Source organism: Cyanistes caeruleus, chromosome 1, assembly GCF_971803275.1.
Source record: "Cyanistes caeruleus chromosome 1, bCyaCae1.hap1.1, whole genome shotgun sequence".
NCBI classification, from domain to species: domain Eukaryota; kingdom Metazoa; phylum Chordata; class Aves; order Passeriformes; family Paridae; genus Cyanistes; species Cyanistes caeruleus.
Window position 1 is genome coordinate 24,738,023 of NC_141701.1, and position 25,793 is coordinate 24,763,815.

The window sequence follows — 25,793 nt, forward strand, 5'->3', positions numbered from 1 at the left end:
GCGCTACATTTGGTTATTAAGTGCCATTTTGCAGGAAGCAAGGCATGCACTTGCAATATTTATCAGTAAACTGTTCTGAGTCACTGGCTTGCTTCTTTGCACAGAAGTAACATCTGTTGCAAAAGGCCAGGCACCATCTCACGGTAGGCAAAACCTGTTGGAGTTCGTAATTTTCCACGTTTTCATTTTAGGACTTTGAATGCAAGTCCCGACTTGGCTTGTGCTAAGTGAAGACGATGGAACTACATGACTTTTACGGACCCTTCCAACCCAAACCATCCTGTGATTCTGCACTGTGAAAGTGGTTAATTGCTTTTCGCTCTGCAAGTCCGGAACAACATTTCTGTTGGCAAGAAACCCAGCGGTATAAAAGGGAGCAGAGGATGTGAGCGGGGTATGTTGAACCACTCCGTAGCTGAGCATTCAGCCTGCCCCAAAGCATCTTCCCTGAAAACCCTGCAACACACTCAAGACCGCAGACGACCGGGAGCCGCCGCATGTGCCGCGGGGATGGGCACAGCGGGCGGGGCCGGGAGGCGGGGACGCTTGGGCAGGAGGTGGCGGGAGCCCCGCTAGCACAGGAAGTGGCCCCGGCGAGGGAGGAGGGAGGAGGGAGAGGCGGAGCTCTGCCGCTCGGCCCGAGGTACCGCGCCGCGTCCCGGGGTGGGCAAGCGGCCGCGGCCGCCGGGCCCTCACGGGCACTGCGCCGGCCCCGCCCCTCCCGCGCCGCGGGGGCGCCGCCATTGGCCCGCGGGCAGAGAGGACTCGCGCCGGCGGCGCGCGCGGCCAGCCCGCTGACCGCCGCGGGCCCGCCCTGCCATTGGCCGGCGGGAAGCGTGCGGCTCCGCGATTGGCCGGAGCGCGCTGTCAATCTGGGAAGCTCCGCCCCCGGACCGCGGGCTGGAGGGGCTAGGGTGGGAGGGGGTCGGCGGTGCTGCCGCCATTTTGGGCGTGGGCGGGAATAGCTGCTGGGCTGCGGTGTCCTGCGGTCGCGGTTGGTGTTGCGTTTCACCGTACCGGGACCTCTCGGCTGCCAGGGCTGCCTTTCGGTGCTCGGAGAAGTACGACTCTCACTAGGCAGCCAAACTGTAGGGAAACAAACCCCTCACCAAGGTCTCCTCGGTGGGGCCGTGTTCGAGGCCTGTCCCGTGCACGCCAGCGGGGCCGACCTTGGCCGAAGTGTGCGGTGCCTCCATGGGAGGATAGCTCACGGTTTTCCTTCGTGAGCACGACTGCTCACTGCTGGCGGCCCGTGCGGTGTGGTTGGGTGTGTGTGTGCGTGGAACTGTCTGGTGGTGAGGTGTTAGGGTGTCTGGAGCTGGACAGTCCGTTGCTGTGTGTGGGCTGATCCCCCGCATGCAGCGCTGCTGGGTGTGTTCGGCCGGCCGTGGGTGTGCAGTAAATCTGACCCAGCCCGGAGTGCTGAGCTGGCTGTGTTTGCCTTACAGGCGTGATGTGTTCCGGGTACACTGAACTTCTTTGTGTTCTATGCAGAGTGCTCTGGTCATGCCTGTGCTCAGAAAATCCTGAACAGAAATATTTGAGAATGTGCGAGCTGCAAAAGCTTCTAAATGTGAACTGTTGGCGAGAGATTCTCTGCCACGCTGTTCATGCAGCTCTTGAGCTGTTCCACCTTCCATCAGCCCACAGTTACAAGGACAGATAATAGTAGTTTTAGAAACCTCCTCTGAAAGAGCTGATGGTATAATTGGGCTGTATATACAGCACACACCTTCACACTCAGTAGTTCAATTGAGTTTGTTCCTGTTGGGGCCCAGGCTCATTCCTAATGAGATTGGAAGGGTACCTGCTATTAAAGATACGTTGAGTTCTAATGCAACCTTTGCTACTGATACGTAACTTCTGTAGGGGAAAACTGCATAAAGTGATGTTTGGGAGAGATACAAATTCTACAAATCCAGGGGAAATTCAACTGTTTCTTAAGTACTGCTGTTTGGCATGTCATCCTTGACTGAATCTCTTCACTCTTTGATACAAGGTGGGCTGGGGACAAACCATTGTTCAGAAAATAGCTTGTCTGCTCGCTTAAAGAAAAATTGGGCCAGCTTTTTTGTTGGCATGATTGTCTTTCATCATGCATTAATACAATTTACCCTCTCGGACTTCTTTCTGTTATTGTGGAAGTTGGAAAAATATAAGTCTACTTCAGATATAGTTTATGTATAGTTTTCTAGATAAACCTGGTTGAGCAGGAGTAGATGAGCACAAATAGGTGACCTCAAGAGGTCCATCAACAATCTCGGGAATTCTGTGAGTTTGATTTATGTAGCCAAGAAGAGATTACCACAGTGTTCTACAACTGACTTACTGTGTTTAAAGTAGTATTTTGTATCTGCAAAAACAATATAGAAAATACTTTTTCAATGCAAACGTGGGAACTCTTCGGACACCTAAGTTTTGAAAGATTACTTCAAATCCAATTACTAAAGCAGAGATGCTGGTTAACAGTGCTAGAATTCCTTATGTATTTAGCTTTAAGTCTTACATTGAGTTTTGTACAAAGACATATATAAGGCTTTTATAAAGTCATATAAACAGAACTATGCCTTCCATTTTGGATACAAGCCACTGAGTTCCAGAGTTTATTTCTGATCACATTGAGTGACTAGGACTTTTCCATATGTCTTTTCTTAACAATATACTTTAGAGAAAGGTAATATGCAAGGAGATACATAATTTCTTCATAAAATCGTGAGTAAAAGCAGTACCTTCATTATTGTTTTTTGGTTGGTTGGTTGTGGTTTTTTTCTATGAATTTGAACTCTGCAGACTAAGTTTATATGCACTTAAAGATGCTACACTCACTTTTGCTTGTTCTGGATTTCATAGTTCTTGCTGTTAGACTCTGCAGCTTCTTCAGGTGAGGAAGCCAGTTTGTGTGCCAGTTTGAAAATCTACCTCGCTAATGGTCAGAAATACAGAATGAAATCTAGTCTTGTAAGCTAATATATTAACCTGTGGTACTGCCCAGAGTATCTTTAGGATTTACTTAATTCAAACATTTCAGCCAAATTCCTGCAGCCCAGTCTAAAAGGCATCTGAAGCTCAGTGTACTTTATGGCAGTAGCTCCAGAAAACAACCAGTTTTAGTAAACCCTATGTAGAAAACAAGACAAGTGTTGTTCTCTTTGGATTATATTTTTGCAATGCAGTGAAGATACTGTCCTTGCATTTTTCTGTGAAATTTGTTTCTCTAGATCATGAATTAGTTTTGGTTAGATAATTTTAAATATCTTTCAAAATGAATTGATACCATCAAGACTAGTTACTGTTAATTGCAGTTAGGATTAGAGTTCATGTGAGATTTTTGTCAAAATAGGAAGTTGGATTTTTTTCCTTTGGACTATTTCCATATTAATCTAAGTTTTGCATTAAGAAAGGCAAGCTGTGAATTATAGGAGAGGATAGGAGTGGGCTAATGTTACAGAACTGGGTCACCCATTGAAAAACCTAAACTGGTTTAATATTGTGGGGAGCCGAGTCACTCTGTTGTGAAGAAATAATGAATTATTATGTTTACACATTATGAGATATGTAAAGAGAGTGGAACATAGATGAGTGTAAGGTGTGGACAAAGAAGCTAGTGATTTCTATTTGCAGTATGAGTCTTCCCCCAGTACTCTGACTCTCATACAATACTACTGTTGTAATGCAGTTACTCCTGGGAAACAGGAGTGTGAAAGTCAATGTTTTCTGACCCAAATTCTGCCTTAAATGTTTCTGCTCTTGTGGATTTTTTCATTTGCTTGCAGGTTTGCTTTACGTAAGGAAAAAATGTGAAGAGATTTACAGAATAAATACTAGCTGATCATTTTTCAAAATAAAAAATGAAGTGGTTTTCAGTGAATGGCTATCCTCATTCCAAATGAAGTCTGCAATGATTAAATATTAAAATGATCCATGGTTTAAATTAATATAAAAAAAATTCAGGAGATTATTTCAAAGATTAACATTTTTAATGTTTTAATAGTTCCATAGTTTATCAATCACGTGCACAGTGAAACTGCTTTTAGTTAACAGTCCTGATGATACATCATTGCAGTATTATGTGCAACATAAACCTCATGGTATGTCTGGTAGAGGAGATGAAGAAACAGTCTATCTTATAGCTGTTTAATAATCAGGTTTGTTCTTGATGTATTTTTTGGCACACAAAATAAGTGGGTAACAATTTATTTTTTTCCTTTTGAAAAGGAAACAAGAAGGAAAAATAGTTCCAGAAAAACTGTGGTGTTTGCTGTAGAGAAAGGAGGTGTTGTTTCATGTAATGACAAGCATAGATGGTCACTGTTATGGCTGTGGAAGAATAACGAGTTCTTGCCTGTGTATTTTCAAATAGGACTTGCATTAATGCAGCTTTAGTATCACAGAATTATCTGCAACAGCCTATGGTTCCTGATACATTTTTATTCTTTAGAATTATGTTTGAAGGTCATGGGAAAATGTCATGGAATCCCAGGTGCTTTTATATCACTAGCTGTGCACAGATACCCCTTTAATCAGTGAGTTGAGTAAATACTTGAGGCATTCCTGACATGGACTGTGCTAATTCCTTTGTTTCTCATTTGTTTTGTGTTTTCTTAGCCACAGGGCTAAAAATCAGCATTAGTGATTTTTTGAGTTTGATTCTGCCTTTCTAAACATACACTGCAGTGATACAGTGGAGCTTTGCACAATACAGTTTATTCTGTTCCGAGATTTTTTGCAGTTTTAAATATAACTCATGCATCATCAGAATATTGTTCATTCATGTGTTGTGATTGTTCTTGTCACCATCCTTCACTCACTATGATTTACAATCAAAAAGAGGCAGAATTGGGAAGAAAGGCTGACAAATTAGCCAATATAAACCCAGAAGGGCTTGTGAAGAAGAATTTGAGATAGGAAAGGAACGGTGCAGTAGAAATCCAGGGCTAGATGTTGAGCTGGTAAAATGAATAAATAAGGAAAGACTGTTCTGACAGCAGAAACTTATGGTGGAGAAGTCACAGCAGAAAGGACAAGTGTGAGAGAGGGAAAGAGCAAATGCTGGCAGTAAGTTAGTGTTGGGAATGATAGTTGGAAAGTTAAGTCCAGAGGACAAGCTGAAGCACACCATTTTCTACACATGTTTGTTGTCGCTTATTAATGCTCTTATTTCTAGTCTTGGGTGAGACAAATTAAAAGTGGGGTTGCATTGTCTTTAGTTGGTTGCCTCTAGCCAGAAAGCTAAATTAATCCTCACGTGTTTCTACTGAAATAAAATAAATAGTGGAATAAAATAATAACCTTTTATTTAATGAACTGTTTTTTATATTGGGGAAACAGATTGGGTTGAAAATGTAGTAGATTTTGAAGTCTTAATTGTTTTCTCACTGGCTGTGCTGTGTGGTGTAAATGAAGAAAAGGTTAAGTTTACCCATGATAATTCCCTCTCACATTTAAATTATCAATCAGCCTTTGTAGCTTTTTGTGCTTTTATCTATTGTGTTTTCATTGTAATCTTTACATATGAAGTTCTCAATTCTACAAACTCTTATGCTGAAATTTATTCACAAATGGCTCTGACAGATGTACTCTGGAAGCCTTAAATGCTGTAGTTTAAGATGGTGCCAGCTGGTTGCTTCTCCCCACCCCTCAGATTGCAGTCTGTGTATAGAGGAGCTGGCAGTACATGTACCTCAGTTCACTTCCCTCACCTGAACTCACATTTCTTTTAGGGTGCCATGTGCTGATGTGGAGGCTGGGAATCAGATCCTGGGTCTTGGGCACAGAATATAACCCCTTTTGTTTTCCTTTCTTACAGCCTCCTAAACTGTGGAAGGAGATTAAGCACCTGGGTCAGCAACATTTTAAAGCCTCTCAAACACTCAGAGCTGCTTGATGAGACTCCTTTGTAGTTTTAAGTTGATCTTGTTAAAAGTTTGGGTTTTTTAAATTACCTGTATTTTCACCCTGCACCAAGTCAGTGTGGAGGACATGTCCAAGCTTGGCTTTACTATATCACCATCTCTGCTTAAACTGACTTTTGTCAGTTTTGAAAGTGATCATACCTTAAAGCTTATATTAAAAACCATAGATCTTTCTTTCATGTAATATGTATGCTATAGAAATTGTTTAGTAGGCGGTGTGTTACTGTCATTTTGTGAGGAGCTGGTTACACTGCTTCCAATTAAGATTCCATCACTTACTTTACTGCTAGACCAGTTTTGTATTATTTATGCTCTTGCCAAAAGGAAACTGTTAACCTGAAGCAGTGGATTACTTGTTTTGTTTTTGTGTCTTGGCTGTCAAACTGAAAGCAGAGTCTTTATATAGCTAACATTTATATTTGATTAGGTCCTTGATTTACTGTTTCTCAACTAAAATTAATTTTAAAATTAAAACTGTACAGTAACAATAAAACGGATAAAGAGCTGGGGAGTTGCCAGCACTCAGAAGTAATGGCTGGGAGGCCACTGGCAATGGTTGAGAGCTTGTGGGGACTTCCTCCAGCATTTGCATCAGGTGTAATGTGCTTGTCGTTTTGGTCAGTTATCTGTGTGTAAACTGTAAACATACAAGTAGTAGTGGCAAAGGATGAATAGTTCAGTGATTGCTGGATTGATGAAGAAAGGATAAAGCTTAAAGCATGGCTGAGACCATGGTAACATGAGTATATTAGAATGTAGTTTGTGCGCATGTGCGAGGAACAAGGAATGCTAGATGTGTGTGCAGAATGGAAAACTTTTATCTTGTAAAGCTTGTGGCTGAGCGAAGGCTTAGAGGTTTGTGTAGACGAAGGGGATTCAAGTGCAGGGCAGTGTCAAGAAGGGTTGGTGCTGCCTAGGAGAGGAGAGGTAGAAGCACAGTTTGAATAATAAGACTAGTGCTGAAATGTTACATCTAGTTTTACTTCTGTGGAAAACATGTCCTGAAAAATTTGAAAGCATGATGAAGGTCCTGAAAGACACAGACTTAGTTCTGTTAGTAGAATTGCCCTTGAGAGGTGAGTTTGAGATTGGGTTCACGCTTGCCGTGGTGTTTCTGACCACACATCTGCCTTACCTCAGCCAGCTCTGTTAGCTCTCCCTCTCACCTGGTTGCTGCAGAGGCCCTCCTGCATATGTGCTGCTTAGTGTCCTAGGCAAGGCTATGCTGGATCTGTCTGAATTTGCCATTTCTTCCCTTTGCAGAGGACATGAAAAGCATTGTTTCTGTTTTGTTGCATACCTATGCAGCATGGAAAGCTTTCAAGAGCATGTTTTGTCAACAAACTTGAGTATTATTTTAATGGAACTGCTAAGAATTGCAGCAACTAATAGTTTACTAGGTTGGTTGCTTTTTTTTAAACTTTGAGATCATTAAACGGTAAAAGCAAGGATGGATGTTGATTTCCTTGGAGTTTTTTGACATGCTATTTAATTTATGAATGAATCTTTCTGTAATTTGGAATGAAAAGGTTAATAAAGCGTTTTTCGATTGATGCTTATTCTTTATTCTGAAGAATAGGATAATTTGAAAGCCTGGGCTATTTTAATATCTTTTTGTGCATGCAAAGCTAGAGACTAACAGGCTAAACAGAAAGGATATTCTGGAAAAAATATTATAGAGACAAAACCTATTGAAAAAGACTTGAAACTATTTTCATTTTAAGTACACCAGTGGGTTAAATAATACTAATAACTTCTGTTAGAGTAACAGATCATAATAATTTAAAACAAAAGTTCCCAGCACACTTGCTAATATCTTTTATGGCTTCATTAAAATGTATCTGAAATAATTTACAGAGGAAAGCTTCTGGGTGAATTCTTCCAGTTCTGCATGGTAGGAGTGCCTGTTTATCTTCATGCATGTTTATATAGACCCGTGGAAATTATGATGTAAATTTGGATGCCATACTAAAAACATAGCCATATATGCAGACTAAGGAATTCAAAGCATTTGTATTCTGTCATTTATTGCACACAAGTAATGTATATTGTATAGGCTTAGTTCAATTCTGTATCCTGACCATAGAAGGACACTATAGAATATGTACTCTACCTTGAAGGGGACCTAGAAGGGGAAGGAATAATGTGTGGAGGCAAAAGCTCGTGGTGATGATTGTCTGACCAAACTTGTCTCTTTTCTGCTTTTGAGCCTTCCCATTTATGCATTGTCATTGCTGGACATAGTGAAGAGCTGGAAGGGTGTTTCCGTTGTACTATACTGTTGTTTGTTATTAAAATAAATTTATAGATCAGTGTGGCAACAACTAGGACAGCTGTAAAGCTGAGTGCGTGGGATAAAGTCTGCTAAAAGGTAAAAGAGGAGGAAACTTAGCTTCATTTTCAGAGTTGACCCAGTTCTTAAACTTCTAAACTTAGTTACAGAGCTGTACTGCTGTTGGTACAGTAGTGGCTAGACTGGGCAATTGTAGCAGGAAGAGAACAGACCTGCAGTTTGTTGTGATGGTGGTGTGTTCTTAAGAAAACCAATCTGAACTCAATTTACTGTATGCTCTAGAAGGTTTTTTTTTGTTGTTGTATGTCATCTACAAGGCTAGATTTCAAGCAGTGTGATCACCTTCTCCTAATAAAACTTGATGGCAGAAATATTCTGCTTTGCCTCTAGTCAAGAGAATGTGCAGACCCCTTGTCCTGGTTTGCTACCCCAGGACACCCCTAGTGTTTAAAGAGATGCACTCAGGAAATATGAGCAAATGGAGTCATCTGCCGTTTTATCTCAGGCCAGGTTCTTTAAGAAATGCTTACAAACTGCTTTTCAGATTATGTCTTTTAGCAGTCTTATAACTATGCTGTTTGTAACTGGTTTGTGGTACAGGAATCTCTCATCAGAGGTATCTTTTAGGCCAGAAAAGGCCAACCTTTAACACATCAGAATCCAGGATCTTAAAACAAGTGCCATCTCCTAAAGCAGACACACATCAAAATGTGTTCCATTTTGTGTTTTACTAGTATTTTTATGGTAAATAGAATTTTACTCATACTGAATGATTCAAAACAAAAGGATACTTTGGTTTAACATGTCTCAGTGTTATTCTTTCTTTTGGCATTCTTCTGGACAATGAACCCTGAAGCAAAATCTCTTCTTTATGACACACACCTGCATGCTATTCAGGAATGGAGGGAAGAGATAGGGATGCAGTCTCTTCCCACTCTGTTCCCATTAGTGGGAAGAGCCATAAAAAGAGCCCAAATCGGCATTTGCACAAATGGTTTCATCCAAAATCTTCATCTGCTCATAGGATGTTCTGTTTCAACTGGTACTTTTTGCTGGTTAATGATTTTTCATTTTTCTGCCTTTCTTCCCAGCTGCCCTCCACAATTTTTTCTGCCTTAAAATGAGGCAAGGAAACAGTTTACCAGATTTTATGATGGTTATCAAAGCTTATTTTTTCATTTGGTGCATATAAAGGTTTTAGCCTGATTTTGATCTATTCATTTAATTCAATCTTTGTTCAAGGTTCAGATTGTAGATAGATATTAATGATCTTATACTCCCCTTTCTTCCCAAATACCGCATAAAGCTCCCAAAGAGATGGTATCGTGTAAGCTATTACTTTATTCTTTATCTTAAAAATCATTGCCTTTAATGGGATCTCTAGGTAGTTTTCAGGAGAGCCAAGTCTTGAGCAATTTAGATAAAATCTGCAGAGAGTGTGCTTGGCCTATTGTTTTGAACTACTTTGTAAACTACTGAGCTGATGTTATTTACGCTATATTAAACTTTTCACCCAGTTATGGCCTCATTCTTCAAAACCAAATAGGACTTGGTTTTGAAAAGGCTGCTTTTAACATCTGTGGGTCTGTGTTTACTAAGCTGACTATTAAGCTCATTATTAGTGTTGTAGGGCTGAACTTTATATTTTATGTTAACACTAAGTTAGCTACTGGTTATGTACTGGATTTCACCTCAGTTTTAAAGAAAGTACAAAAAAAGATACATTGTGTTAAGGTTGATGAAATGCATGCCAGCTTTATGTTCTGATCTTTACGGGGAAGATCTGCATCTGGATGAAGTCCTGTGTCATGTGTTCTGGTAAGACTCTGCTTGATCAGGGATGTTGGAACAGATGACCCACTATGGTCTTGTCCAACCTGACTGATTGTGTGATTACTGTTTTTAATCAGCTGTTGAATAATGAAGGAAAACATATATACAAAACACCCACCAAATTAAATCTCCTTATACTTCATGTTTCTTTTGCCTGGTGACTAGACTAGATGATTTTTTTTAAGCTGAGTTGCTTTCCTGAATGCCTAATACAGCATGTGAAACAAACAAACAAACAAACCAAAACAAAAAAAAGGCATAAAACTGTTTTTCTTCATTCACAGATCAGCCTATTTATTACTTACTGAGCTGCAGTAGCTTTAGAGAAAGGAAAAAAATGTGCATTTGTTCTGAATGCTGGGTGGAGAGATTACCCCTTAAGTTCTTTTGAGCACCACGTTTAGTAATGGAACTAATAATTCAGTTTTGCTGAAGTGTTACGGTTAGGTTTATGTGGACTGAAGCATTATTTGCTGCTGTCATTTGTAGAGTGCTTTTCAACTTTTGCAAGCTTGCTCAGGGTAAGAAGGGAAGCAGTCATTAGGCTATAAATACAGTGACCAGTTTTGGCAATTACTGACTGGAAGTTGTGTGATGGGACATTGTGTTACGCTACAGTGAAATATGTTGCAGAAGGACACATTTGTCTGCTTCCCAGCTTTGTGCCTGAGTGGCATATTTGTGGACGTTTTCTCTTTTGGTTTTCAGTTATTAAGATAATTTTATTTGCTGAGAGTTGGGTTTCTGTTTGAAAGATAGACATATTAAAAGAAGGTGGATATCAATATTGGAATTAATAGAGAAAAATTAAGCTGAGACTTAACTTCACATACTCACATACATGGTTTGTTTTTTTTATAAACAGTGTGAGAGCATGAAAAGAAAGGAAAAAATACAGCAGTTTCAAACTGTCTTGTTTTGATATATTACTTCAAAAAAACTATTTCAGTTTTTAAATAATTTGCTCTGAAATCTTATGGTTTTAGTAGTCTTAAGGTAAGGCAAATGAAAAGAAAGGCACCATAGAAACAAAAGCATGATAAAGATGAAATTGCTTCCTTGTTCCAATTTTTGTGTGTGAATAACTTCAGAAGTTACAAGATTTATTTTCAATAAACATGATTATCCCATTTTGCAATATTGAAAACTTTGTAGATGGTTGAGAGCTGTAGTTTAAGATGGGTATACTAAAGGGAAGGATAATCCCTAAATACTTCTCACTTGAGGAAGAAATCAGAATTCCATTTCCATCACAAATGAGCCTAAGCTTGAAAATCTACAAATGAGAAATTAACAAGTATATATAATTAAAGCATTCAGGCTTATAGCAAGGCCATGGCTTGTGGCAGTCCCAAGAAAAAAAGTAGCATTTAGGAAAAATAGAAATTTTGTTAGTTCCCAAAAACTAACAAGGGGAGAATGGAGGGTTTAATTTCTCATTTAAAGAAAGGAAGGAAAGAAGTCATTCTTTCATTGCTGTGACACCTAGGAGGGCAAAACAGAGTTTCTGAGATTTTGGAGTAAGACTTTGGTAAAACCATACGGAACTTTATTGAATTTAAGAATAGCAACTTCATAGTTTATTAAAATAAAGTGCTTAGGCAGACTTAGCTGATTTTGAAACTTAAGGTCTTTGACCTCTACTTTATACCTGTTATTTAAGTTAGTCCCCATGTTATGAAAGGAAATGAGTGCTGAAGGGGGTATATGGTGGGGATCAAAGAGGGAGTAAAATTGCTGGGAATTAACTGAACTGCAAAAGTGTCTTCTGCTGATGGGTCAGTTACTGAGAGAGAGCAAATAATTGTTTCTCATTATTGCTCTTGACTTGATGAACTTTTGAGAGAGAGCTGTGTTTCACTCTGCTTTCTGTGGTGGTGGTGAAGTCCTCCCTAAACTTCAGGCCACAGAGGTGTCTACAGCTATATCCATCCTTAGTGGGTCTCCTGCCTTGGGGCAATGAGATGTCTGTTCTCCTTCAAGAGAACAGACAAGGAGACCTCACTTTTTAGTTCTGATTTCTGATGTAATCCCATGTCCTTCCCACTCCCTCCAAAAATGTTTCAGATTCTGAATAACAGATTCTATTATTTTGAAGAATGTTACTGTGGAATACTGCATATGGTATAATTTACTATCTAATTTTCCCTTTAGCAGACGTTACTCCTCTGTCTGTGAAGTACTACATTTTGAACTCTCTGGCAAGGCAGAAATGAACCACTTGTATGCTTTATTCCTTCATGAACTTCTTAAAGGATATTTTCTTGACATATCAGTGCCACCATAGATTGATAAAAATGGGGGGGAAAGTTCCTGCTTGAACATTTGGAATTTTAAGATCTGTCTTCATATTAAATTTAGTATATGTTTCATACATGCTATATAGCTATACTCATCTCTGAAGTAAGTAGGGAATCTTGTTCTGAAGGCATGACAACCTAGTAATGAAAATTAAATGTAAGGTCCATAGAATCACTACAGTTAGGAATATTCTTCTGCAAAATTACATATTTTTTATCACAAGAATAACACCAATTGCTAAATAGATCTCTTCTGTGTAAATAGTGTTTTTGTAAGTGTTTTGGCCTACTGCATTTTTCATTCTGTAGAAGCAGAGACAAACTACTCTTTTGGGAATGGAAGGGACTTTTAACATTTTTAATAGCCTATTTTTGCTTAAGAAAGCAGTTTTACATAAATAGTATCAGTTCTTTTTGTAACAGTCCAGTCCCAACCCAGATAGTCAGACCAGCTGCTACTGTCGTCGGGTTTGTCAGCTATTGGCAACTTTGGCGAGAGAGACGAGTCTGATCAGTTATCTGGGAACAGAGCTTTAATAAGGCAAAAAGAACAAACAGGATGCCGTGCACTCCACCAGGAGATGGACTGGAAAAGACCAGGGTCAAGGGACAAGCACAGTTACTTATATTGGAGAACAGGGAGGCGTTAAGGTGGGGGTCTGGGGGAAGGGTCCAGTAGGGAAAGAGAATTAGGAATATTACAGTCACTGTGGCAAAAAGTAGCCAATAGTAACAAGAAGAACAGGGAACCTTCTAGTAACAATTTGCATAGAATAGTTAGGGGAATCCCAGGGGTGAGTTTATACATCATCCAATTTAAAAGTTTTCCCACTGCATTGGGTCAGGCTTCTCTTCTACTTCAGCTGGGTCAATTCCAACACCTTTTAAATAATCTTATTCAATTTTTGTCACCTTTGAAATTTTCACTCTTTTCCTAGCTGTGAGTACATTTAAGGATAATCTCAACTTTTCAAATGTTTAAAAACATTTTATATTTAGCAAAATTATGTAGACTCTTCATTAGACGAGAAAATGCAAATATTGGTGTAAATAATCCCACCAAATTTTAGGCACTCTGAGGAGGTTTAGGAATTTAACAAGAAAGCAAGATTGCCTGAGGTGCTTTGGATTCCTAACCATTACATTTCTTTCTTCATCCATTGCAAAGTGGAGCTGGCCTCCTGCATGGCATGTTTGTCTCAGGTACATTCCTGAAATTTAGTGGAACTAATCTGGGTTGTTTATGAAATTAGTTTTTCAGAATATATTGCTTTAGGATTTTGAAACATTCATGAGAATATGCTCAAAATTCCTATGAACTATTACCTGTTTATTACTTTGGTAAATAAACACAGAGCTAATTTCATGCAGTTTGTATAGCTAAAAAACAACGGAGCATCTCCTTTCTATAGCGTGCAGAAGGTACTAATTGGAAGTAACAATGTGTTTTGTTCCTAGTGCTTACATGAAGCTATGAAATAGCCTGATACATATCTGAGTAAAAGTTCTAGTTACTGTATAATTTGAATCCTGGGATGTCATACAGTGTTTGTTGTTCTTGTGTAGAAAGTTGAAATTACTTTAATATCTATTCTGACTGGAGTTATGGATCCTGTGTTTTTGATTAATTTTTCTAAATTTAATTAAATTTAAATCACCTCTGCTGCGTTCAAGGTTAAATTAAGTTAAGAAGTATTACATTCCTTTTATTAACAGAAAAATAAATAAATCCCCAGATAAAGCAGAGATAGATTCTGCAAGAATCACCATGGGCAGGGGACTCTTTCCTTTGAAATAATAGTCTAATTCTTTGAGAGAGAATTTCCAGAGGAATGGAAGACTACTGTAAGGCTTACCAAAAGAATATGAATGTATTTTGTTTGTAGAAGTTTTTTTTAAGATAGTAATAGTAGTAAAGATTTTTAAATTCTTCTTGACTACAGTATGATTAAATAATTAATCTACATTATTTTAGCAATTTTGGCTGCGGGCTGCTTCCACTGCCATGTAGACAGAACTTAGTTACTGTACTTCAGCAGTACAACAACAAAAAAAAGCCAATTGTAATAACCAGCAACAGCAGTTTCCAAAATACCTTCATGCACATGGTTTTCCACTTTCCATGTAGCGCTGCCAGTTCTTTGGCATAACTTTGTTTGCAGATGTTCTGATGTGCTCCTTGAATTTTACCTAAGGTGGATAAAAGCCTACTTTTCCTGTCTTGTAACTTGTAATTATTTAAATATCCATTAACTATCAGCTGTGGAGTTAACTGGAAGAAGACCAGTTCCTCCAGTGATATCAGTAAGTTTCATAGCATATTTGAATCATGTTTGAACTCATAAACTGAGTAGTTTTTGATGATCAACTTGCATTAAATCCAACAAAACAAACAAAAAAGGAGTTACGTTTAAGGTAGATATCTATTTGCAATTAGAGATGAGGAACCTCTGCATAAATGCAGATGCCAGAGACATTTGGTAGTGGTTCTTTTCCATCCTGAAGTTTTACTTGCTTTTCTCTCAGCTGACTAACTATATTTCAGCTATAAAACCAGTCATTTCACTGATTATTTCTTTAATGTGCCCATTGTTAATATTTAGGCAATCTACTGTTGGAGAGTGCAGACATGCTGTCAAATACCACTGCTAGGAAAGTTTGTACATATGCAAATATTCATGGCTTTTGAGTTCACTGATTTATATTTTAAGGCTTATCACTGTTATTAATCATTTGTATTTTACCAATAATGTACAAAGTGCAATCCCTGTATATATAGATCCTGTTGTTATTTTTCATTAGTATTTCTAAAGTAATTCATAGCAAGTTTCTATTTCATTAAAGTAATTGCTTAAGTTTCTTTTTTTTATTTTTTTAATTGGTGTTGAAAATGCTATGTATACATAAAAACAGTGAATTAGGATTTTAAGTGTAACCAGACTTGAAATGGACATTTAGACAATTAGGTTTTAATTTCACAGAATACTACTGGCAGTTACATGTGATAATAAGCAATTTGTTATGTGTTTTAATTATTATCAGCCACTGCCTAAGACTAAAAGAAGAGAAAAACAAAGTCATATATTTTTCTGCCTGTGTAACTTTCAAAGGTGAATTACTAGAGGGGAAGCCAAAGGGGGTGAAAAAATAGTAAAGGGTTCCACAAAAACAAAGACATCTCTTAATCTTGTACTATATCTGAAGCAGAAATAAAAATCATTAGCTGGGGCCTCACTTCATTTTTTTGTAAAACCATCTTTTGTAAAAAATTTTGTAAAACCATCTTTTATAAAAGCTTGAAAGTTGAGGAGGGCTCACATTGCTTTCATGTTATCTGAAATGATGTTTCAGGTATTTCCAGTAGCCAGTAAAAGGAGCAGGGACAAGCTCCTTTACATGTTTTTTTAAATGGTTATGTAGTCTTTAAAACTTCAGGGACTTGAAGGCTGCTTGGGATGCATGCAGCAGGGTGTGCTTTCTGTCCCATTGGTTGGCAAAGAAATGCAGGAGAAGCCAGATCCTCCATTTGCTGATGGCAAAAGGGTCAGAGACCCGAGTGTAAATTTATTTTACAGTAAAGATGACCATTTATTGTAGGATGACCACTCCTGTTTTAAATGGGGAGAATTAGTTTCGTAATTCACAAATGTTTCAGACTTCTTCTTTATTGAGAAATGGTGAGAAAGTTGCATTGAAAACCATTCCTACAACAAGGTTCATAAATAATAAATATTGCCTCTTATTAATCCATATTTTAGTTTAAGTCTAGCTCATGGCAAGTTGCCTCCTTGGGGAATGTGGGATTCTTTACAAGAGAAGGTGATGAGCTGTAGTCCCCAAGGAATTAAATTGTGAAAACAATCTCAGTTTCATACATGCTAATATAGATCTGTTATTCCCTTTCCACATCTATCACAATGCATTCTAAATTGTGGCTGATCTTCTATGCAAATAGCTGTCTTATTAGACAGTGGGCTCTGTGTGCCGATGTCTCCGTGGGTTTCTCAGGCATTTGCTATGTAGCCATCAAAGCGGTGGAAATGAATGATGATTACTGCATCCCTTTGAAGAACGTGGGGGACTCGAGGTTCTAGATGCGAGAGTCAGTGACACTGAGCCATGCAGGCAAACGCGAGTATCTCTGTGGCTTATTTTAAGTCAGGAAATAATTTTTGCCTGTGTTTTCTTCTGTTTTATTGGCATTGCTAAAACTGCAAACATTTTTCACAGCTGATGTTTTGTTATAAACCATTAATAGACTATGGAAATTGCAAAAGACAAATCAAAACAGTCTCTTAACAGTGACATAAAAAAGCCAAGAACTAGTTTTGCAGTGTAAAAATGTATCCGTTACCTCCTCAGTTAGCTGGAAGTTCAAATAGTACTTTTATTTTTTCCAATCTAATTATTATGATGTGAATGTTACGAAATACAACTCAGTGTAGAGAATTTCTGTGAACCATAACAGAGAGGAAAAGAAACGCATCTTGGTGAGTTGCAGTTCATTGCTAAGGTGTTTTACGTAAAACAGGGAGTATTCTCTGAATTCAACCACAGTAATGTATGGAAAAATTAGAACTCTATAATTGAATTTTCAGTTCAGATTATTAGTGGCATTCTTCTCTACCTTGCTATTATTCCTGAATACATTTTAAAACAGGTTGCTGACTTCGGAACATCCGAGTTATGTCATGTGTCCCACAAATGAAATTAAGGAGCCTGGATTTGTCACTTGATACTAAATGCCAGTAATTCCTATAGAATAGATAAATATAAAATAATAAACTTTTGTGGTTTTAAAATGTACAAATAACTAGCGGCCATCATTCCTGCAGCTATATTTTAAATCATGTTTGAAGCTATGGAGAAAATAATGGTGAATGCTTTAAATTTGGGATGCTCACAGTAGTGTTCAGCAGTGCCATGGCATGTTTTTGGGTCGTGATTTGGCATCTCAGTGCCTTCCAAGGCTGCACTTCCCAGAAAGCGTGCCTTGGCAGTGACCAGGGGTGCTCATCTTGCTGTAGCACAGCTGGTTATGCCTTACAGGAAAATATAACTCTTGCAGATACTCTACAGCCATATGTGCACAATCTGTACGTGGTTTGTGGCTACCCAGGATGATTCAGCCAGTTTGCCCTTGGCATGGTGCTTGCCAGGGCCAGTTGGGAAAAGGCAGGGGTTAGCTGCTGTGTGTCTCCTGTGCTTGAGCAGTAAATCTGACACTTCTTGAAAACTTCAGTCCTCTCATGAGTGTGGGTGTTGATGTTGGGACTCCTGTGTTGTAGAGGCAGCCAGATGGTGGGGCTTATCATCACCGTGTTGAGTAATGTCCAGCCAAAATGGTTCGATCCCAGTGTTTTGAGCAATAAGCATGACTGTAACAGCCAGTTGTTTCTTAACCAGGGAAAAAGAGGTGAAATGAGCATGTTTGTAGAATCTGCTACTTGAGTGGCAGCCCTGTGAGGGATGAATATGAGACCATAAGGTTTTGCTTGTTAAAAGATACATCAAGAATTTGCTAGAGCACTCTTCAGATGATGCTTGTTCAGTTACATGAATGGTGCGGAACCACCAATATACCAGAAAGAACATCTTTGTATGGATGATTATACAGTATATTGTGCAATTCTAGTGTCACCTACTTGTGAGGTGGTGTGCAACATGACTGTGCAACATGAGAATCCCATTCAAGAGCCAAGATGGTTGTTGCTTAAAGCAACGAAGGTGATGTAAACTATCAATACCATGCCTGAGAGGTGTAAAATGCATACAGGCTTAGTTTTTGTTCTTTATTTCCTTTTCATTCACAGATATCTAGAGCCCATGGCTGGAAGATAGGAGAGTGTGGGGTTGCTGTGGTATCTGCTCCTCTCTTTTCTCAAGGAGGCTGGAGGGCTGTGTCTGCAGGTGGGTTTCCTGAGCAATTTCACCTGTGGATGCATGCAGCCTAGTACTGCCTCCGGCTCCTGTGTGTGGTGTAAATGTATTTTCAGTGCTGGAAGCAGCTCACAATACTACATTGATTCCCTGGTTTATTAAAGAAATAAATTATATAGGAATGTAATTCAGTGGTACCAAATGGTGAATTACAGTGCAATCATTTTAAATCCTTTCTTTTTTCTTTATTTTCATTCAAACTAACAGGCATTCTGTAATGTTAATAACCCATGCAATGGAGAAAAAGGTATGTTTAGAATATATCTAATAGTCTTCAGAATAGTGATGATTAACTCCAGTGTCTCATTGTACTGTGGGAAGACTTATCGCTTTGTGTATAATCATGTAAATGTTGCTTGTTACCATTTTTCTGATTTTATAAGCAATTGATTTTGTTAGTAATTTATTTAGGAATAATATTGTGGGTTTTGTTTTTGTTTGTTTTTTGTTGTTTTTTCTGATTCTGACAGTGATTTTTGGATTGAAAACAATGGGTAGAAAAGATGCCTCCACATCAAGGACTCCTGTTGACCAGTACAGGAAACAAATAGGTAAGAGTTTGAAAGAAAAGTCTGTGTGCTTAAAGTAAGAACAAAACTTTTTTTTTTCCAGCAAGTCCCACTAGTGTAAGAAAACATAGCATTTCTCTTCAAAAACTTCTTTTTGTGTATGCTGTTGAGTAATTCATTCTACTTTATGAAGAGAAGTATTTTGGGTGACTTTAGATAAAGTATGGGCTGTGTGTTTAGAAGCACTAGTGAAATAACTGCAGTGAAGTGGCTTCACATTGTTTCTGAACTGTTAGAACTTCCCTGATTTTCCCGTTTGTCTCTAATTTCTTCTTTTTCTGATAAGTATCTGACAAGATACTTTCCTCATTCATCATGATTTTTGATACACTGAATGTTACAGACCTTTGCGTTGTATAACTGCATTTATTCTCACACTAATGGATATTTTAAACGTGTTACTTTTTTTCCTTAGGACTTTTTCTATCCTTACCTAGTACATGTGTAGGTAACATATATGTGAAGTATGTACATGCACACGTGTACCTTCACATAGATACTTACATAGCAAACACAAATCCCACTTTGTTTGCTTAAATGCAGAGGTGAGTTATTTTTGAAATGCATATATGAGGATTCTGTCTCTGTATGTTATATAATATGAAAGAGTCACAGTCTTTCGAAAGTTTATATATAAAACAAAGTACCTTTATTTTGTACTCAGCTATTTAAGTAAATGACTTTATTTTACAGTTGCTAAGTGCACACACATATATTTAAATATGCAGAAAACAAGTGTCTGTGGAAAAAAGGTTGTTTACAGTGTGCATTCTCAAGGTGAAAGACCTAGGGTTACGTGAGCAGTCTAATTTTTATCATGTCTTAATTTTTTTAGTGCTGTCTGATTATTTTAATATAACTGTTTTAGTGGTCTTTTCAACTTATCATCAAGTTGTTAGTAAGGGATTATTTTGTATTTTATTTATTTTAGATAGGTATGGAGTGGTCTATGTTTCCTAGTCTTGGGCACTTTGTGTGGCTGATTCTTTAGGCCCATTCTATGAGAAACATTGCTGAAAGCTTGTGAGTGCCTTTTTGGATGAGAAACAGATACAATAGAAATATTTTTTAAAATATGAGCTCTCTGCTTTTGGGTTTTTTAGGTTTTATGTAGATAACCTTGCAAGGAAACTGTTGTCCAGTAGAAGATGACACCATAAATATTTCACCCAAATGTGTTTGGTGAGAAATGAGAGCCCTGCAGCTTGTTTTTGGGACAACTCATCCTACGCAACTGAGTGCTTGGATAGAGGATGATTGTATCAGCTTTTTGGCGTTTTCTCCACTTGTTTTTCATCATGGTCACTTGTTTTTCAACCACCAGCCTTAAGGTTGCTTATTTTGTTTTTTTGTGAGCACTTTCAGGCGACCATGGTTGGAGTTGCTTTTTGAAATCCTCCTCTGCAAGGTGAAAGTGGGTAGGGTCCCTGGAGACGGCAGGTGTAAAGCTTTATTTAAGTAGGAGGCTCAAATAGTTACCTCCCACTCTTTCACAGCTTGTGCTGTTTCTTGCACATGACTTCTTGTGTGGACAGTCTACAGCTGGACTTCTCAAAGCTGTGAGATGCCAGGACTGATGAGCTGTGCCTTGAGCAGGGGGGAGGACACTGTGCTATATAGCAAGGTGCTAGGAGTTTTGGTACTGGAGTCCAGCATTCAGAGGTGCTGTTATGTTACTGGCTTGGCTGTTTTGCCCTGGTGTGTTTTCTGAACAATTTGGCACCTTTCCTGTTAGACACTGCAGCAGCAGCATCCATTGGGTACTGAGAATATGGAAGGGGTTCATAATAAGCTGATTTTCTTTGATGTGAAAGATGAAGGCAGGTGTTAAAAATTATTGTAGGGAAGAATGTCATGCTAGCAGGCAAATAAACTACATAGCGTAGGAGGTGTTTCTGTGATTGTAATACTACTTAGAGGACAGAGAATTCAAATAGACTGTGCTCTTCCTTTTGCTCTGATGATGGTTGTTTGAGTTCCTGGTCATTCAGTGATACTGCTATAGAGTTTGGCAATGGAAATTAGTTCTCTGAACTTATTGAATGTAAGAGGGGGGATTTGAAAATTTATGGATATGACTTTAAACTTAAATTTTGCAGATGTGTTTGAGTTTTGTGTGTAACCATTTTGGGTTATCTTTAGGCCTGGTAGCTGAGCTTGGTGGAGTGAGCACTCTAGTCTTATTGTGCCTTTAGGTGTATTATAGGACAAATAGGTGTATTATTGACAAATACCATCCAGTATTGCCCTAATGAATATAAAAGTGGTGGGGTTTTTTTTCTTACATAATTTTGCATAACTGGTAATAATTCATCCATTTATCACAGGATGTTTAAGATTAACCAGTGGAGATCATATCATCCATCTGTCCTGCTCAAACAGGGCCACCTACAACTGGTTGTCCAGAACAGTGTTCAGATGGCTTTTAAATATCCCTAAGGATGGGAACTCCACAACCTCCCTTCCTGTGTTTGACTGTCCTCAAAGTAGAAGGTTTTGTTGTGTTTTTGTGTGTGCCCATTGCTTCTAGTCTTGTGACAGGACACCACTGAAAAGAGCCTGGCGCTGTCCTCTTTGCACCCTCCCTTCAATTATTTATATACGCTGATGAAGTCCTCCTTGAGCCTACTCTTTTTCTCCTAGGTAAACAGTCTCTGATCTGTCTTTCCTCATGGGAGATATGCTCTAGCTCCTTCATTTCATTTCATTTTATTATTATTTCATTATTATTTAATTTAATTTCTAGATTCTTCATTTTCATTCCTCTTGATTCTTCTTGGCCTGATTTAATTCAGGTACTTATTAGAAATTATACAGAATAATTTTTTTTAAACGCAGTTATGCATTAAGACTTAGATTTGACAGCTTAGGTACTTTTGCAGGGATGTTTTAGTGTGAAGCTGTTGAACAGATGATCCTTCATAACACAGAATGCCCTAATGCTCCAGGCTCATTTGTTTTGGAGATGGACATTTGGTTACCCTTTCTGAGGTAGACTATATCCAGAAACAGTAAACAAAGTGAGGCTGCACAGGGCCTGTCTTTAAAAGAATAGATTTATCAAATGCATTTAAAGCTCAAAATCTATGCTTGGAGTGACTGCCGGCCTTCTTTTCCAGGCATTTGGTATCTATGGATTGTTGAAAACATTATGATAGATGCTGGCTGAACAGCTATCTCCTGCTGACTAATGGTGTGATGTTATTTTTTAGCTTACAACTTAATGTTTTCTAGTCTTGCTGGATAGAAGGTAACCAGATTGAAACGTTTTTCATACCTTTTTTTTGATGGAAAATGGCAGCCTTCAAGGAACAACATGTCACAAAGTCATATCAACTTCCAACACAATATTCAGTTAGATGTTTAGTGGAGTAATTTGAAATAGAAGCAGATTTTTAATTTCGTTTTGTTCCAAGCTTTCTGTTTTGTTCGGAGTTTCCATACGGCATGCCACATGTTTGCCCTGTGCCATGGTTCAAGTTCATGTTGATTACTTCAGTTCAGCCGTTTGCCTTTTTCTCTTCTCCGTGAGAACAGGATCACTCGTGTCTTGTTTGCTTCTGTGCCGCTAGCGGTTGCTGTTTGCTTCAGTAGCATTTTCAGAGGATTCCCCCAGCACAGAGATTGATACTGCTCTTCTCTGTCAGCTGGCTCTCAGCCATCTCTCCTGCCACCTGCCAAAATTTTTCTGTAGTGCCACTTAAGCTAGTGCTCCAATATCTGACAGTGGCAGTGCCTTCTCAGTGGGGAGCAGAAGCAGTCTTTTAGTTTTCAGACCAAGCTGGCAATGGCTTTGTGAAACCTATCCCCAAGTGGACAGGGGACAACCACAGCAATCTTTTCAAACTGGCTTCAGCTGTGCATGGAGGAGGTAGGATGGCACCAAGGGATCTCTCCCTGTTCAAATCTCCATGAGCAGCCAAGGCTGTGGAAGAGACATGAGGAAAAGTAATTTTAACACTTCTTTATTCATCTCTCACTCACATACCCAAATATATACCTGTAGTGCAGAAGCAAACAGGGAAGCTCTTCTGCAGAGCATTTCCTTCTCCCTGCTGCTGTTTGTGCTGCTGTGCTTAATTTGCTGGAATCTGAGGAAAGGTGTGAGGCAGTATGCATCCTTCTGCATTTATGCAGCTTTGCTCCACAAATGCTGTGAAAATAGCAACAGGTTTTGTACCATATTTGCTTTGTTTACTGTTATGTGTGCTTTAAGTTCCCTGAACAATTCCACATGTATATTTTCCATCCTTCTTCATCTGGTGTGTCGCTTGCTCGGCATGGAAGCCGCAGGATTTGTGGGTAGTGTTCATGACTTGTGTGATTGTGGGATCCTAAGCAGCCATACTGAGAGGATTATAGCATAACTAAAACCTGGTCTGCAAATCAGGAATAGACATAATTTTGGCTCCCATTACTACTGTGTTGCTGTAGCATAATTTTTCATGAGGAGAGGTTGTTTGCCAGTCATTCAACCTTCAATTTGTAGGCTCGAAGGTCTGCCTATTGTCTGCTCTGTATCTCCTGATTTGCCAGTTTGATCTTTTAGGAGCTGAAACTTATATAGGCATAGCCCATGGGTTCTTTGGAGCAAATAAGATTCCTCATATCCCCTGGGAAGTACTAAAAGTTATGAATGAAAATATGTTTTCTTTTTGTTTTGGAAAGCACAAAGCTACTCACTTTGGTAGAGTGAGCATGGTGACTTGGTGATGGAGGTGGTGCTTGTTGGCATCACAAATGTGGAGCAATAGGGCAGGGAAGGGGACTGGGTAGGAGTCCTGAGTCCTGCTGTGGCAGCACGGGAGTAGAGAACAGTGCCCACCTGAACTAATAGATAATGGGTGAAGCTGGGCCTTTTAAAAATTCCTTGGTTTGGAAGCTGGTGACTTGTCCAGAAGAAAGGTGCTTCATTCCAGGACCAGGGCTGTGGTGTCACTGTAGCCCTGACATGGAGAAGTGCTTGGGGACTAGTGGCAGCACAAACATCTCTGGGGTTCCTGCCTTCAGCTACCAGCTGAAGCATGGCCCTGTTGCCTTCTTGTCTCCAGAGAGAGGCCCTTCTTGTGGCAGATTGCCATTTCCATCTGCCCTACTGCTAAAGGAGTTGTCTTTACTCTGTACCACCACCTCACTTTTTCCATGTTTTCTGTTACTGTTTACCTTCCCTGTGTTTTTATGGAGTTAGTGTGCCTCTACTTTTCTTGTCCTGAGTAGTGCTATTGCATACTCAAAAAAACCTGACAACTATCAGCCTTCCTTTTCAGCTTAAAAAGAGGGAAAATGTTACATTTTGATACTTTCCTTTGAACTACATTGCATACTTTGAAATAAAATGTGGTTGTTTTATTTTGGATCAGGAAATGCTTGTTATTAGCATAAAAATTTTAGATGTAATTTCTGAAATAACGGCAGCAGCAAAGAATATTTGACTGCATTTGGAACTGAAAATTTCAAAATTTCGCCCATTTGTCACAAAAAAGCAATTCCTCTATCTTTTGTCTGTTAAGAAAGGGCACAGAACCAGAAAGCAGCATCTGCATCATTGAGATTGCTCTTCTCTGCCATAAGCAAAAATGTAGCAGGACAGATGTCAGTGGATTAAAAATTCTCCAGTCTGTTTTTTTAACTAGTCATATTTCTTTTTCCCCTACTTTAATGTCAGTCACCTATTTACTGTGGGAAAGGAGGAGCAAATACTGACTACTCAGAAAGTCTTCTCTTACTGTTTATTTACAGTGAAAAAAACCCCAATAAATAGGCAGTTGTGCACCCTTTTTTTTGCATATGGAACATTACATTTGCTCTCTTGAATTTTTCTAATAAAAATTTATTACTAAGCATGTAATAAAGAGAAGTAGAAAAAAAAGCCCTCCTTTTGCTATTATGTGTGACTGTTGGCAAGTTTTGGAATCTGAGTTCCATACTTCACAGTGATAGGCCACTGATATCATGTGTAGCTACTTTTTTTTGGATGGTTTTATGAAGACTGAATTTTGGTGTCACAAATATAAACTACATCCTTTGGTCAGTTAGTGCTGTTTTGATTTCAGTTTTCTGCCAGTGGAATCACTTTTTGGAAACTAAAGTGGGAGCAGCTGAGGAAAATACTGTGAAGTAAAGCCTAGTCTGGCTATACTAATTTAATCCACATTTTTGATGATTGGGATGTTTTTAAATATGATCTCTGAAGACTGATGATGGATTTTAAGCACATCCATCTTGTGATCACATATTTTGTAAGTCCAAAGCAGCAGAGCTGTGTTTTATTGCCTTGGCTGAGAGCATAAGAGGTGATGGTAGATCTGGATATGTGCTTAGATTTGTGTGGATATTATTTAGTTTTCATTTGTTGGACAGACATAGACTCAGTCTGAGCAAGAATGGGAGGGGTGGCTGCAGATCCAGAGGACTGTGGGAATGTGTTCATACACCTTGAAGAGAAGCTAAGGAGAAAGGTTGTGTATCTAAACCTTTGACTCCTATCCTTTCTCCACAGTAAAAGTTTCTTTGAGCTTGTTTGCTTACACTACTTTTACTGTATGTTCATACTACACTTGCTTAGTACTTTTATACAGATGGAGGCTCATAGTCTGCTCTTATTTTAATCTCATCAACAATATCACTTTTTCACTCAGTGGATTTACTATGAATTTCTTGTAGGTGTAAATGAGAGTGAAAGTTGACATGTTTCCAGTTGCTGAACTGGCTTTCAGCGTGGTGTTATTTCAAGAACTTGCAATTCCTGTAAGGTATCCAGTGTCTACAGGGCTGTTGCAATGTTACTTATTTGTGTTTGTACTTTCAGCTTCATCCAATTCTTCAATGAATTCATTTTTCTAGTCAAAGTCAACCGAGAAAAAACCCTTATAATCCTTTACAAAATACATAAAATTTTCACTATAGACACATATAAGCATGTCTGTATTACATTCAGAGGCAGCGC

At 38.8% G+C, this 25,793-nt stretch overlaps 1 protein-coding gene across 8 annotated transcripts in view; it reads left to right on the plus strand.

Moving 5' to 3' along the window:
• The first annotated feature begins 531 nt into the window (after positions 1-531).
• The window catches only part of TRIQK (triple QxxK/R motif containing), a 61,002-nt gene continuing 35,740 nt past the window's right edge, over positions 532-25,793 (plus strand). Inside the window, exons 1-3 of one of the 8 annotated variants that reach the window (XM_086882910.1) lie at positions 532-643; positions 18,152-18,248; positions 18,749-18,829. In XM_086882910.1, coding sequence (XP_086739036.1) covers positions 18,769-18,829 — 61 coding nt within the window. In that variant the 5' untranslated portion in view covers positions 532-643; positions 18,152-18,248; positions 18,749-18,768. Of the gene's footprint in view, positions 644-884; positions 1,062-1,330; positions 1,465-18,151; positions 18,249-18,748; positions 18,830-25,793 lie in introns of those variants that run through there. The other 7 variants (XM_086882931.1, XM_086882918.1, XM_086882923.1 and 4 more) reach the window with 7 other exon arrangements.